Consider the following 13355-nt stretch of genomic DNA (forward strand, 5'->3'; position numbering starts at 1 on the left):
GAGATCCCCAGTCAACAGCACTTATTACTTTGTGTGACTAAAGAGCTAGCTGTGTTTTAAAAGGTCGATATTTCTGAATCTATCTTGGCTATTTATCAATGAATCATTATCTTTGAGATAATTCATAATATTCAAACACAATATATGTTCCAAAATCCTAATGCAAATCAACATTAGTGATATGAGTCTGTTATTTAGTAGATTACTCCTCTTTTCTTTCTTGAGCATTGGTGTGACCTGAGCAACTTTTCAGTCTCTCGGTATGGATCTTTATCAAATGAGCGGCTATATATGATTTCTAATGGAGCTATTGTATCAGCATTCTCTGAAAGAAACATAACTGCTTTATTACACTGAGGAGAGCTACTACTAAGTTACTCACAGTTGCAGTTGTTCTTGATTTGAATACTGCAATATTTACTTTGTTGTCTTTGGTGAAGAAATTTCAGAAATCCGTGTTTAGTAACCCTGCTTTAGTAGCACTGTCATCAGTAACATTACCACAGCTATTGCACAGTGAAGGTATTGGTTGTGTCTTGCCATTGGTGTACTACACATGCAACCAGAACCTCTTTGGATTTTCTTCCAGACTTCACTATGGGAACTATTAAACACATCTTGCACTGAAACCCACCCTAAGTTTCGAGCTTCAGTAAAACATCGCTAATCTTGGAGATTTTGCATTCTTTTAAATTTTGACATGCTTTTTTTCATTGCTTCTGCAGCTGAGTTTTGACATATTTTGTGCACCACCCTTTTAATTTATTTGGTATCCTTTCAATTTATTTGGCATGTATCTCTTAATTGATGTCGATACTATTTCTCTGAATTTAAACCATGTCTGGTCTACACTTACATAGACAGACTAGAAGGAGTAGAGACGTAGTAGAGACCGTCTCCTTGGAAGGCATCAAGTTAATTTTTATCTGCTTTCTCATTAAATGCCCTGTTGTGTAGGGCTGAAAATTAATAGAGATAAGGCAAACAGAATGTGGAAAGTAAGTGGAAATTACTCGTCTCTTCCCCGATTACAGTGCAATAGAAGATACTACAAGATGTTGACAGATTTCCATATCTCGGTAGCTTTATATGTAATAATGAGGTCACAGATGCAGAAATCACCAGCAGAACTGGAAAATCAGTCCATATGGCAATTAGGTCTGTAATATGTCAACAAAGCTTTGACTGTACTCCTTTATCGTTTATATGTGTGAGACTTGGAAAATGTCAGTAAAATCAGCACACAGTCTCCATATTTTTCACCAACAATGCTAGAGATGAGTTCTGAAGATGTTAACCCAACCAAGTTACAAACGATGAAGTGCTGAGAATACGAGGTCTACACAGCCTGCACAAAATTATTGTTGAAAGAAGACTGAAGATTGCAGGTTATGTTCTATGCATGTAAGGTGGAAGAATCCTAAAATCAACACTGTTGTGGAAATCAATGGACAGATAGAGATGTACAGGAAGACCTTTTAACACCTGGAACTTTTGCAAAGAATCTTCAATGCATGGACACAAACTTGGAGGAAGGTGAGAACTTGGCAGCTGATCGAGTGAACTAGTGGAAACCAGTTCCTTGTATGGTACACAGCAAATCTGAGTAAGTAAGTAAGTAAGTAAGTAAGTAAGTAAGTAAAGTAAGTACAACTGGGGATTTTGTAAAACTGTTGGATGATCGATATTATTGTCTAGATTTGACACTGTTGGACTTCTACCTTTTCCTTGATGTGTATTCTTCAAATTGTGAGTTTTATGAGAAAGCTGATAGGTACTTACCAATCAACCTTCCCTCACACGAACTGACATTGTCTCTTTATAAATTCTACTGTGCTAACAATTATCTACTGAGAATCCTCGACTAGGTCTCCGCAGCTCAAATGAGCCAGTTTCTTTTAAATTTCTGTCTTTGGCTATAATTGTCTTCCAAGTATTGTGACACAACATCCTGTCATGAAACTTTTGCCTTTACACTTGTTTACTTTTCTGGACACTGCCTTTTTCTGCACTGTGCACTAAATACACTAAGTGAGTAACGCCCAATCTCCAACAACCAATCGTGAACTGTAAACAGTTGTAAACTCTACCAGGGCACATAACAAACAATAAACATTTGTGTTTTAGTGTTCTAAGCTGTGAGGTCATCAGTGGACAAATAATTTAGTACCTATTCCTGGACAGCCGGAGTGGCCGTGCGGTTCTAGGCGCTACAGTCTGGAACCGAGTGACCGCTACGTTCGCAGGTTCGAATCCTGCTTCGGGCATGGATGTGTGTGATGTCCTTAGGTTAGTTAGGTTTAATTAGTTCTAACTTCTAGGCGACTGATGACCTCAGAAGTTAAGTCGCATAGTGCTCAGAGCCATTTGAACCTATTCCTGACGTGCTGTTGTTTGGAACAACAACTGACATGACCCAAAATATTACTTTCTTTTATTATAGCTTCACTTTTATTTTGTCTAATGATTACTAATTTCAGTATCAAATTCCATCATCATGCCACTATATGATCAGAAAGCATAGTGTATCGTTAAAATATTGTTTAATAAACAGATTACCATTATATCATCATTCCTTAAAGTAATGTCCAAAGTGGAAGGACAGATGATTAATTTTGAGTATATACAAACGTCAGAGTACTGAACCTGATATGAAAGAAGGAAAACCAGAAGGGCAGTGAGAGACGGGTGCCTTCTATCACCTTACTTCCTTAATATGTTCATCAAGGAAGTAATAACAACAACAAAGAAAAGATGACAAGAATCAAAAGGTAATTTCTGGAATACTCCAAGGAAATGTGATAGGACCATTACATTTACAATGTATATAAATGATCCAGTAGAAAGTGTCAGAGGCTCCTTAATATTGTTCACAGGTACTACACTTGTCCATCAGAAAGTAGCAACAACAGAAGACAGTATCAATTTGCACAATGACCTGCAGAGGATTGGTGAATGATGCAGGCTCTGGCAGTTGACCCTGCACATAAATAAATGTAACATATCACACACACACACACACACACACACACACAGGAAAAGAAATCCAACACTGTACAACTACACTATTAATGACAAATTGCTGGAAACAGAATCTACCGTAAAATATCTAGAAGTAACTATCCAGGGCAACCTTAAAGTGGAATGACCACATAAAACAGCAATAGAAAAGCAGATGCCAGACTAAGATCCACAGGAAGAATCTTAAGTGAATGTAAATTACCCGTGTCCTTACCCAGTAGGACTGACAGAAGAGAGAAAGAAGATCCAATGAGTGCGGAGTGTTTTGTCACAGGATCATTTAGTCACCGTGAGATCATTACAGAGATGCTCAGCAACTCCAGTGGTAGATGCCATAAGAGAGCAGTTGTGCATCACGGAAAGATTTACTACCCAAATTTCGAGAGAGTAGTTTCCGAGAAGAGTCTGACAACATAATAGTTTCTCTCATATACAATTCACGAAATGATCACGAGAAGAAAATTTGAGAAGTTAGAGATAATACAGAAGCGTACTGACAGTCATTCTTCCCAAGCACTGTTCACAAGTGGAACAAGGCAGAGGGGATCAGTTGGTGGCATGAGACGTACCCCCTGCCACACACAGTTAGGTGGTTTTTGGAGCATGATGTCAATATGGAAACTCAATTGCATGCATATACACTGCAGATTGACGACATTGCAATAGTAAATCAGAGTAGGAACTAAATAAAATGTTTCAGGCCTTAAATCAAGAAATGGTAAAACTAAAGCTAAAAATGAATACAAAGAAGACAAAAGTTATGGCTACGGACAAGAAAGGAGGTGGAGGTAGGACTGACACAAGAACAGGCAATGAGCAACTCAAGAAAGGAACTGAAATTCACTATCTCAGTAGCATTTTGCAAGAAAACAATCAATATTTCAAGACATTCAAGAAAAGAATAGCACAGGTGAAGAGTTCCTTCCAAAATAAGAAGAAGCTGCAACTGAATAAACATATCAGCTTCCACATTAAGAAAATATTTGTAAAGACCTTTGTGTGGAGTGTTCTGACACACAGATGCAAAATCTGTACATTAGAAAAGCCAAAGGAAGCTCGCCTCAAACCTGCTGAAATGTGGTTCTGGAGGAGAACTACAAGAACTAGCTGCATTGACAGAAAAATTAAAGGAAATAGGAGAGAAGAAAGAACCACTGAAAGTTATAGGCCAGGGCAAAGCAAAATACACTGGACACTTAACTGGAGACGATAGTCTTTTAAAAAACATTTCTGGAGGCAAGATCGTAGGTAAGAAAACAAGGGGATGACTGAGAACATCCTACTTAAACAATATGATCAATGAATGGGATTTTCTTCACACATGGAGATGAAGACAACTGCTGAAGAGAGGAAGCTGTGGCTGCAGAGACAAGGTTTAACCTTTTGGAAGAGTAAGGACAAACTAATACAAAATATGATTCTGCATGGTAGCTACATATGGAATAAATGACAACTTCTTGTGTGCAGTCATCGAGTCACTTACCCCAGTAGGTGTCTTATCTACTAAAAGAAAAGGTCACTGTTGTGCTTTCAATAGATGTGAACTGCACCCTGAAAATGGTATGTCTAGTTTGCAGTTGTACAGAAGCTTTTTATTTTGCAAAATGGTTCAAATGGCTCTAAGCACTATGGGACTTAACATCTGAGGTCATCAGTCCCCCAGACTTAGAACTACTTAAACCTAACTAACCTAAGGACATCCCTGCCTGAGGCAGGATTCGAACCCGCGACCGTAGCAGCAGCACGGTTCCGGACTGAAGTGCCTAGAACCGCTCGGCCACAGTGGTCAGCTTTTATTTTGCAACGAAATTTTTGATAATAAGATGAACTGATGCTGGTACTTGCTACTGAAACCAGTAGTACTTAGACACAACAAAAGTGTGACTACAGAATTAAGAATAATTTTTCCAAACAATCGAGTATTTTTTTCAAAACAACACCACAATAGAGGAAACTTATTTTAAACTAAAGACACAAAAGAAAAAAAGAGAAACTGTAAAGATCTTGAGTCTCATAAGACTTTCTTGGGAGGAAAATATAAGATATTTAATTGGTAAACTTGCAAGGCATATTTTTTTATGTTGTATAAACTACGAAACTGTTTGCATCGTCAGCTAAAATTTACTTCTTCTGTCTTAATATACCTTCCTTCACTTACAGCTGCAGTGTGGAGACAGGGGTGATGGTGGGAGCGGGTATGGGGGCGAGGGTGAGGGCATACTGCTTTAAAATGGTGATTCTTGTACTGATATTCTTAACAACAGATTTATATCTTTTGCTTATGAAAGTCTGCAAGCGATGACAGCTGCACTAGTAATACCTTCACAGGGTCGTATTCAAGTTGCAAGGCTAGATCTATGCCAGCCATGACACGCTCCCAGCCTTTCCTCCTCGTGATCTGGTTGTAGCGTCGGGACTGCAGGGTGTCTAAGCTGATGTTCAGACCATCAAGCCCTGCCCTCTGCAAGGCAACCAGCTGTCTTGTCAACATGAGGCCATCGGTTGTCATTAAGACACTTTCGAGATCTTTTATTTTCTTCAAGGCACCTGTGAAACAGCAAATTATTCTAAAGAAACTGAAACAAATGATTTGTAACATTGATGCTGCATATGAAACAAAACTCCAGTTGATAAATTGAAAATACAAATTCCTTAAAAGTTAACTGTACATTTGCCCTAAAACAAAGAGATAAGAAGGGTTAATAAACTGAATTGAAGAATGCAAGTTAAGATAGCAATGAAAAAATAATTAGAGGCATAAAATCACCTACTGCAACAGGGGAATGGGAATCAATATGAACCATTACCCAGCTACTGTCAACTGATTCCATGTCTCCATGCACACTGTATAAACCACTGTGGGTTGTACGACAGAGTACATTGTTGTACCACACATTATGGTTTTTCCCCATTCAATGCTCATGTGGAGTGTGAGAAGAATGATTCTTTAAATGGTTCTGTGCATGCTGTAATTAATCTTGCCTTCATGGTCCCTATAGGAGTGATACATATGTGGTTATTGTATAATCCCTAAATACCTCGCTTAATACAGGTTCCTGAAATTTCATAAGTTGGGTTTTGTCATATATTTGGCGTCTATCTTCACTTGTCTGGCATTTCCAATTTTGAGTAGCTTCTTGATGCTCTCCCATGCATCAAATAAATCTATGATCAATCATGCTACATTATTTTGTATATATTCAATGTCTGCCATTAGCCTTATTTGTTATGGGTCATACTTAAGCAATATTCTAGAATGAGCCACACAAGTATTTTGTAAGCAATGTCCTCTATAGACTGATTGCATTTTCCAGTATCTTACCAACGAATTGAAGTCTGCATTCTGCTTTGCCTACAAGTGAGTCTATGTCACCATTTCATTTCATCCAGATATTTGTATGAGTTGACCAATTAAAACTGTGATTATTTGATAATGTAGTCATACAATACTGTCTTTTATTTGTTTTGTGATGTGCTCCAATTTACATTTCTGAAAACTTAAACTCAGTTGCCTATCTTTGGACCAATTTGAAATGTTATGATCTGACTCAATATTTGTGCAGATTTTTTTCAGGCAATAATTCATTATAGACAACTCTATCAACCAGGAAAAGTATGAGGTTCCTTATAATATCGTCTTCCAGAACATTAAGGTACAACATTAATGTAATGGTATAAATTACTATAACTGTATAAATAAGTCTATAAGTGTGTAAAATACATTGAACTATTTGTTACAACAAAACATTGTACTGGTATACTCAGCAAGATGTTAAATCAGCAGATAGCTACATTTTATGTTCAACATTTTGTGTACATCATATATGCTGGAAAGGATTTATACCCAAATTAAATAAATCTGAAGAAATGGTAGTGTGTCTCTGGAAAAAAATCCATAAAAACTCATACAGTCCAATTTGCTATTATGTCACTGTTACTGAAATATAATACAAAGTAACTGAATTCGATGAACATTCTCAGAGTGCAATATGCCTCAGAGTGAAATGCACAGTAATGTCAACATTATTTTTCAAGGCTATGTTTGTGAAAATGGATGAAAGTAAACCACACATTTTGTTCTCAATCTGTGGAAGCATTATGCACTGTGAAACACTGTACTGCTGTTCTACATAAAAGCTGTCTCATTGCCAACATCTTTCCCCTGCTGGCTGTTCTACACTTCTCATCACTGATTCAACACGTTGTAAGTTATTTTATGCTGTATGACACCACAGTCCAATCTGGTTAGGATAGCATAAAAATAATATATGAATTTCAGTATTGAAACTGGAACAGCAGAAAAGGTAGGAAACGGCAGAAATTTACTTGTAAGGGTGCATACATGATTAAATTTTGGGAGTATTGGGTGCAGACTTAAGTACACAGAGCTGCTGCCGACTGATAGGAACAACAGCTCTCATCACACTGGATATCAAATCGAGCTTGGATTACAGCCATGGGAACATCATTTCATGCTACTCAACTGTATGTCATATGTCAGAGTTCATCAACTGTAGTGGCTGGTGACTGGTGACTGGCGACTGGTGGCATACCCATCTCTTGGCATCCTGTGAACAGACGTTCTCCACAGGTGACAGATTTGAAGAAAATGCTGGATACGGCAACAGTGGAATACTCTCTGTATCGAGGTAGCTCAGTACAGCTCAGGTGATGTGTAGTCTTGCATTATCTTGTTAAAAGATAACATCACAGAGCCCTCGAAAATAGGGCACAGCGATAGGCCTTAACAAAACACAAATGCAATGACTGCTGTCCAAATTACTGGCTATGTGAACCAGAGGTTGTGACATGTATCCAGTTGCACCCCATACCATCACATCACATGCTGGACCCGCATGAGAATGACAGGTACAATCTGGCCAGGTCTGTTGGCATCAGAGCCTCCACACACAAGTACATCAATTGTGACGATGTTGCAGAACCGAGACTCATCTGATACGATGACACAGTGCCATTCCTGTGTCTGGCATTGTTGTCAGTTGCACCGCTGTCAGTTCACCTCTCTCTAGAGCTGCATTAAGGGCTTGACAGTCTGTGCTGCTCCAGATGCCATCACATTGTCTGTGTGGATACTTGTCTCACTGTATACAAGCCCACTTCCTGACTAAATGAACACAACTTCACTGCAGGATCACGTACGCATGAGCGAACACTTGTCTGCCCTCTCAGGTGCTAGTTGGGTGGCACTACGGAGGCCCTGCAAGGCATTTAGCATGGCCCTCCTGAACCTACCAATTCTATGCTTGCACAAAATGAGGTTCTGAGCAATGCAAGCAGCAATATAGTGAAACAATAAACCAGAGTCTCAGCAGACCATGAGCCTGCCACTGCCAAATCTGGAATGCTGATAAACATTTCTCCTTCTTCCATTATGCTTAACACGGTCTTCGTGTAAACAACCAACACTGAAATAGAATCTCTGAATGAGAAATCTGCTCCATAAGCTTTTCTTGCATACAGAATATGCATGGGAGTGCTGAAAAGTAATGCCTCTGAATTTTTTATTCTGTTCTCAATATCGGTCGAGGTATGACACGTCATGCATATTACTTGGTCAACTTTCCCACTTCACTGACTCGTGGCACCCCCCCCCCCCCCCTCCCTCCCGCAAACAGATGGAGTCGCAATAGGCAGCCCACTCTGACCACAGATTGTGAATATGTTTACGGTGCACTTCGAGGAAGAGGCCCTGATGTCATCCAAATGGAAATCCATCTTCTTCTTCTTCTTCTTCTTCTTCTTCTTCTGTTATGTGGATAACACACTTGTCATCTGGCCTCATGGAAGAGACAAACTTCTTGACTTCTTTGTACATCTGAACTCCACACACCACAAAATCAAATTCACTATGGAGACCAAAGAAGAAGGAAGACTACCATTCCTGGACATCATAGTCAGGAGAATAATGGACAGCACCTTGTGCCACAGCGTGTATCTGACTCTATAAAACACATAAACTCAGTTCTCCCTATGGCACTGTGAATAATTTCAATAACAAAAAGTGAGATGAATGTTGCAGCGTAAATTTAATTTTCACTTTGGATTTGCATTCAAGACCAGTCTTACCTGAGAGTGCAACATTACATCTTTGGTTAATTTAATTATATGTTCATTAGATTTTGGTTATAAGGCACGTTTTGCTGCCTAATGTTTCATCTCCAAATGCTGGAAACAATCCATGGAGGAAGAGGAGTATGTAAGACATTGGTGGACCAGGTTGGAAGAATCTGTGAATTTCAATACTCTGCAGAAGAGCTCAATCATTTGAAAATAACTTTCAGACCTTGTGGCTATTCTAACAGATATACATAAGGCACTACATTCTAAAATATTTGCATCTTTCACTGAAAAACAAGCAACTAGAGGAAAAGTTCTCTTGACATTTGTAAAAACAGTCGCAGATCGCGACCTCCGAGTGCTATGAAGAGAAGGTATTGACGCAGTGCTTAAACCAAACTGAAGACCACAACAGCAGCCATACTCAAGTAAATTGCTATGCAGTAGTTTCAGTGAATTTGACAATGATGTGGCTGCTTTCATGGTGGCCCAGTCATATTGTGGGGTAGGGAATGCCAGTGACAGGGCTGGAATTGAAGGTGACAGATGGATTTTTGGCAAAGCCTTGTATCAATACCTCCTTAATTATTGAGCTGAAAAACTGTAAAAAACATTCATACAGTAAAATCACACAAAAAATTCCTATTTCTGCAGGTATTGTGCCTTCTGTTTCTTTTTCATTACAAAAACATATTGATTCAAGTTTATAAAGTCACAACTATGTCACTGTGATTTGTGTAACACACATTCTGTAACATGTTCCAGGAATGTCATGAAACAGACAGCTTTAAATACTTACTCTAGCTCATCTTTCAAGACTTGCATGCCAACAACAACACCATCTATCCAACTGTTTTTATTTCACTTTCATGTAAAGATTTCTCCACAAAGGATATCATCTGCCATGTAGGCAGTGCAAGAGGAAATTCCACACTCACATTTGGGTAATCAAGTGGATTCTGTGTCTTGTCAGAACCAAGTACAATCAACCCAATTTCATCTTTACCACTGGTAAATATCTGGAAACATATTAAATGGTAAAAATAAGTTTTGTTTATAACAAGTTGTATACCAATAAAAACATCACACACAGATACTCTTTATAAAATTATTTAATTGGATAGATAAAAAATCTAATCACCAAGCAGTGGCAGAACACACACATAAAAGACTGTTGTGATAGGCAAGCGTTTGGAGCCAGTGACTCCTTCTTCAGGCTGAAGGGTTGCAGGGGAAGCAAGAAGGGTGAAGGAAAAGGACTGGAGAGGTCTATGAAATGGGTAGATTTTGGGAAAGTTACCCAGAACCGTGGGTCATGGGTGACTTACCGTACAGGATGAGAAGGAAAGACTAATTGTTGGGGACTGCATCGGGCAAGATTTGGAAACCTGAGAGCTTAAAGGTGGAAGACAGGGTAATATGCAAGACAGAGATTACTACTAAAACTGTACATGAGTTAATAAGAGTGAGAAGCTAAGTGTATTGTATGCAACAGCTGTGGGAGGGGGCAGTGAAAATAGACAGGAAAGACAATGAAAGATGTAGAAAGCTAAAACAGAGTGAAGCAAAGAGTAATTACAGTGAAGAAAAGCTGGGACAGGAGAAATTAACGTAAATTAAGGCGAGGTGGGTGGTGAGAACCAAGGACACGTTGTAGTGCTAGTTCCCACCTGCGGAGTTCTGAGAAAATGGTGTCTGGCGGAAGAATCCAGGTGGCATGTGTGGTGAAACAAGTGCCGAGGTCACGTATGCCATGTTGTAGAGCATGCTCTGCAACAGGATATTGCGAGTTTCCAGTATATACACTATGCCTATGCCCATTTATCCTAACTGATAATTTGGTGTTAGTCATGCAGATGTAGAAAGCTGAACAGTGTTTACATAATAGCTGGTATATGACATGTGTCGTTTCTATTTTTCGCCTGATCCACAGTTCTGGGTGACTTTCCCAAAATCTACACCTTTTCCTGGAACTCTCCAGGCCTTTTCCTTTACCCTTTTTCCTTCCCCTTCAACGCTTCTGTCTGGAGGAGCCACTGGCTCCGAAAGCTTGCCAATCACAACAGTCTTTTATGTGTATGTTCTGCTGCCGCTTGGTGAGTAGATTTTTTATCTATTCAATTAAATAATTTTATCAATAATTTATTGTTTTTGTTGTTATAGTTACTCTTTATAACCTACTTAAAATACATCACGTACCCTCCTCTCCACAATTCTTCGAACACATAGTTTTGCCTTTTGTAAAAAATCACTGTGTTTCTGTATAACATACTTGGAGTCAAAGTGTCCAACATCTATTACAATTATAACTGCATCCTATGAAACAGAAGAAAGAAAGTCATTGTATTTATTGGCAGTATTTCGCAATCAAATATTTTGAAAGAGTTCCAGTGGTATAAATTTACAATATCTTACAAATAAATATATACGTTTATTCTTTAAATCAATTCTTAGCAATAACATAATAGTATAAATTGCAGAATCAATATAGCCAATTTTAATGTAATGACTGCAATACAAATACAAAATAACGGCGGTAAGTTATAACAAATGAGAGAGAGAGAGAGAGAGAGAGAGAGAGAGAGAGAGAGAGAGAGAGAGAGAGGCATTTAGACAATGTTTCATTACAGTGTGAAACTTATTAGAATTAAAATGAAGCCATAGTGAATTATTACATTCCAAAAATAATAATTATTGTGTTCTTTCACCCCAAAATAATACATTCATTAGGTAATATATACTTTTAATTTCAGAAATTTTTACAACAGCTCTGAACTTCACTGCCTCAATGAATTTATTACATGTGTCAATTAATGAGGGTTGATAACACTGCTTTAGTCATTCAATTGTTCATCATGTGATCTTTGCAATGTTCTTAATAACTTCTTATGTAAAGTTCTGTCATCAAAAAGATAATCTATGTAAGTTTTAAAAGTTGCGAATCTTTAAACAACAACTTGAAAATGGGTATATCAGTATTTTGTATACATTCTAGCATTGCTAGATTTACTTTTAAATTTTAAAGTATATGAGCAGATTGAGCGACTTTCCATCCAGAAAATTTGCTGTTGGCAAGACCTCACTACAAAGAAAAATGGTCTTTCCGGAGTCAAATGCTAAAAAATTCGTAAATACCAGCATTGTAAGTGATACAAACAGGTATTAAGTAACGGGCATAAATATCGTTCTGCTTGACGAGAAAAAAAGTAGGTAGATGAAAGAGTAAATTGGGTGCAAGGATTGAACATAAACTCACCCAAATTGCAAAGGTTAAAAAAAAAACAAGAGGGTCACTGCTCAAGAATTGAGAACTGCCCCCCTCCCCCCTTTCTTTTACAGGCTTGCTTTCACTTTTCAGATGAGTTCATGTCTCCCATATATGAAGAAAATAGCCAATATGTAAAGAGAATTACAGATAAAGAGTTTTCTAGAATGAGATTTTCACTCTGCAGCATAGTGTGCACTGATATGAAACTTCCTGGCAGATTAAAAGTGTGTGCTGGACCAAGACTCAAACTTGGTTATAGTAACCCCAGACCTGTGTTGCCGTTATGGGAGGTAGATCTCGTATCTGGAAAGAGGAGATGACAATTAGGGTACTATGGGCGAGCAGCTGCCATCAATTTTTGATGGTGCAGAACCCACAATAGTGGAACTGCTGCCTAGTCCAAAGGCACCTGTTACCAGTCTCACCCCACAATAGTGTATCGAATCCAGATGTAATGTCGAAGCTGATAAAAAGTCATATGAGAGATTCCTGTAATCTAGGTGTGACTGCACCAATGCTGCATACAGCCATATCAAAGTAGAGTGGACCACACCGTGGTCGGTGTCGCTGAGGCATAGAAGAGCATTCAGGTGCGACCTACATGTCTGCTTTAGTTGACAAAGACGGGGAAGCCATGTCAACTAGGCATCAAAGACCGGTCCTAAAAAACACAATGACAGAAGTGCATAACGTAGGTCATGGCAGCCAAAAAATGGATGCTATGAGTGAAAGCCCAGGATTGTGCTTGGTGTATTGCTCCCTGTATTCTGCCTCCAGCAATAGCCGTCGCGGAGGAACAAAAAAGATGGGGACACCATATGTCATGCAGCTGCCGCCAGATCATTGATAGCCACAAAAAGGAGAGCGACACTCAAAACAGAACCTTGTGCAAGCCCCTTCTCCTGCAGGGGGGGGGGGGGAGGGGGGGGGGGAGGGGGCGGGGTGCTACAGGAGGCACCAACCTGTACCCAAAAAGTGTGACATGGAA

General features: G+C 38.9%; 2 protein-coding genes across 2 annotated transcripts in view; both read right to left on the reverse strand.

Moving 5' to 3' along the window:
* Window positions 1-5512, reverse strand: part of LOC126428026 (molybdenum cofactor biosynthesis protein 1-like) — a 38473-nt gene extending 32961 nt beyond the window's left edge. Inside the window, exon 1 of the mRNA XM_050089905.1 lies at window positions 5342-5512. Coding sequence (XP_049945862.1) covers window positions 5342-5512 — 171 coding nt within the window. The remainder of the gene's footprint in view (window positions 1-5341) is intronic.
* LOC126427920 (uncharacterized) overlaps window positions 5429-13355 on the reverse strand; it is a 176264-nt gene continuing 168337 nt past the window's right edge. Inside the window, exons 6-8 of the mRNA XM_050089815.1 lie at window positions 11299-11415; window positions 9899-10118; window positions 5429-5568 (exon numbers count right to left, since the gene is read on the reverse strand). Of these exons, the coding sequence (XP_049945772.1) occupies window positions 11403-11415 (13 nt within the window). The 3' untranslated portion in view covers window positions 5429-5568; window positions 9899-10118; window positions 11299-11402. The remainder of the gene's footprint in view (window positions 5569-9898; window positions 10119-11298; window positions 11416-13355) is intronic.

The sequence above is a fragment of the Schistocerca serialis genome, chromosome 12, assembly GCF_023864345.2.
Source record: "Schistocerca serialis cubense isolate TAMUIC-IGC-003099 chromosome 12, iqSchSeri2.2, whole genome shotgun sequence".
Lineage (NCBI taxonomy): Eukaryota > Metazoa > Arthropoda > Insecta > Orthoptera > Acrididae > Schistocerca > Schistocerca serialis.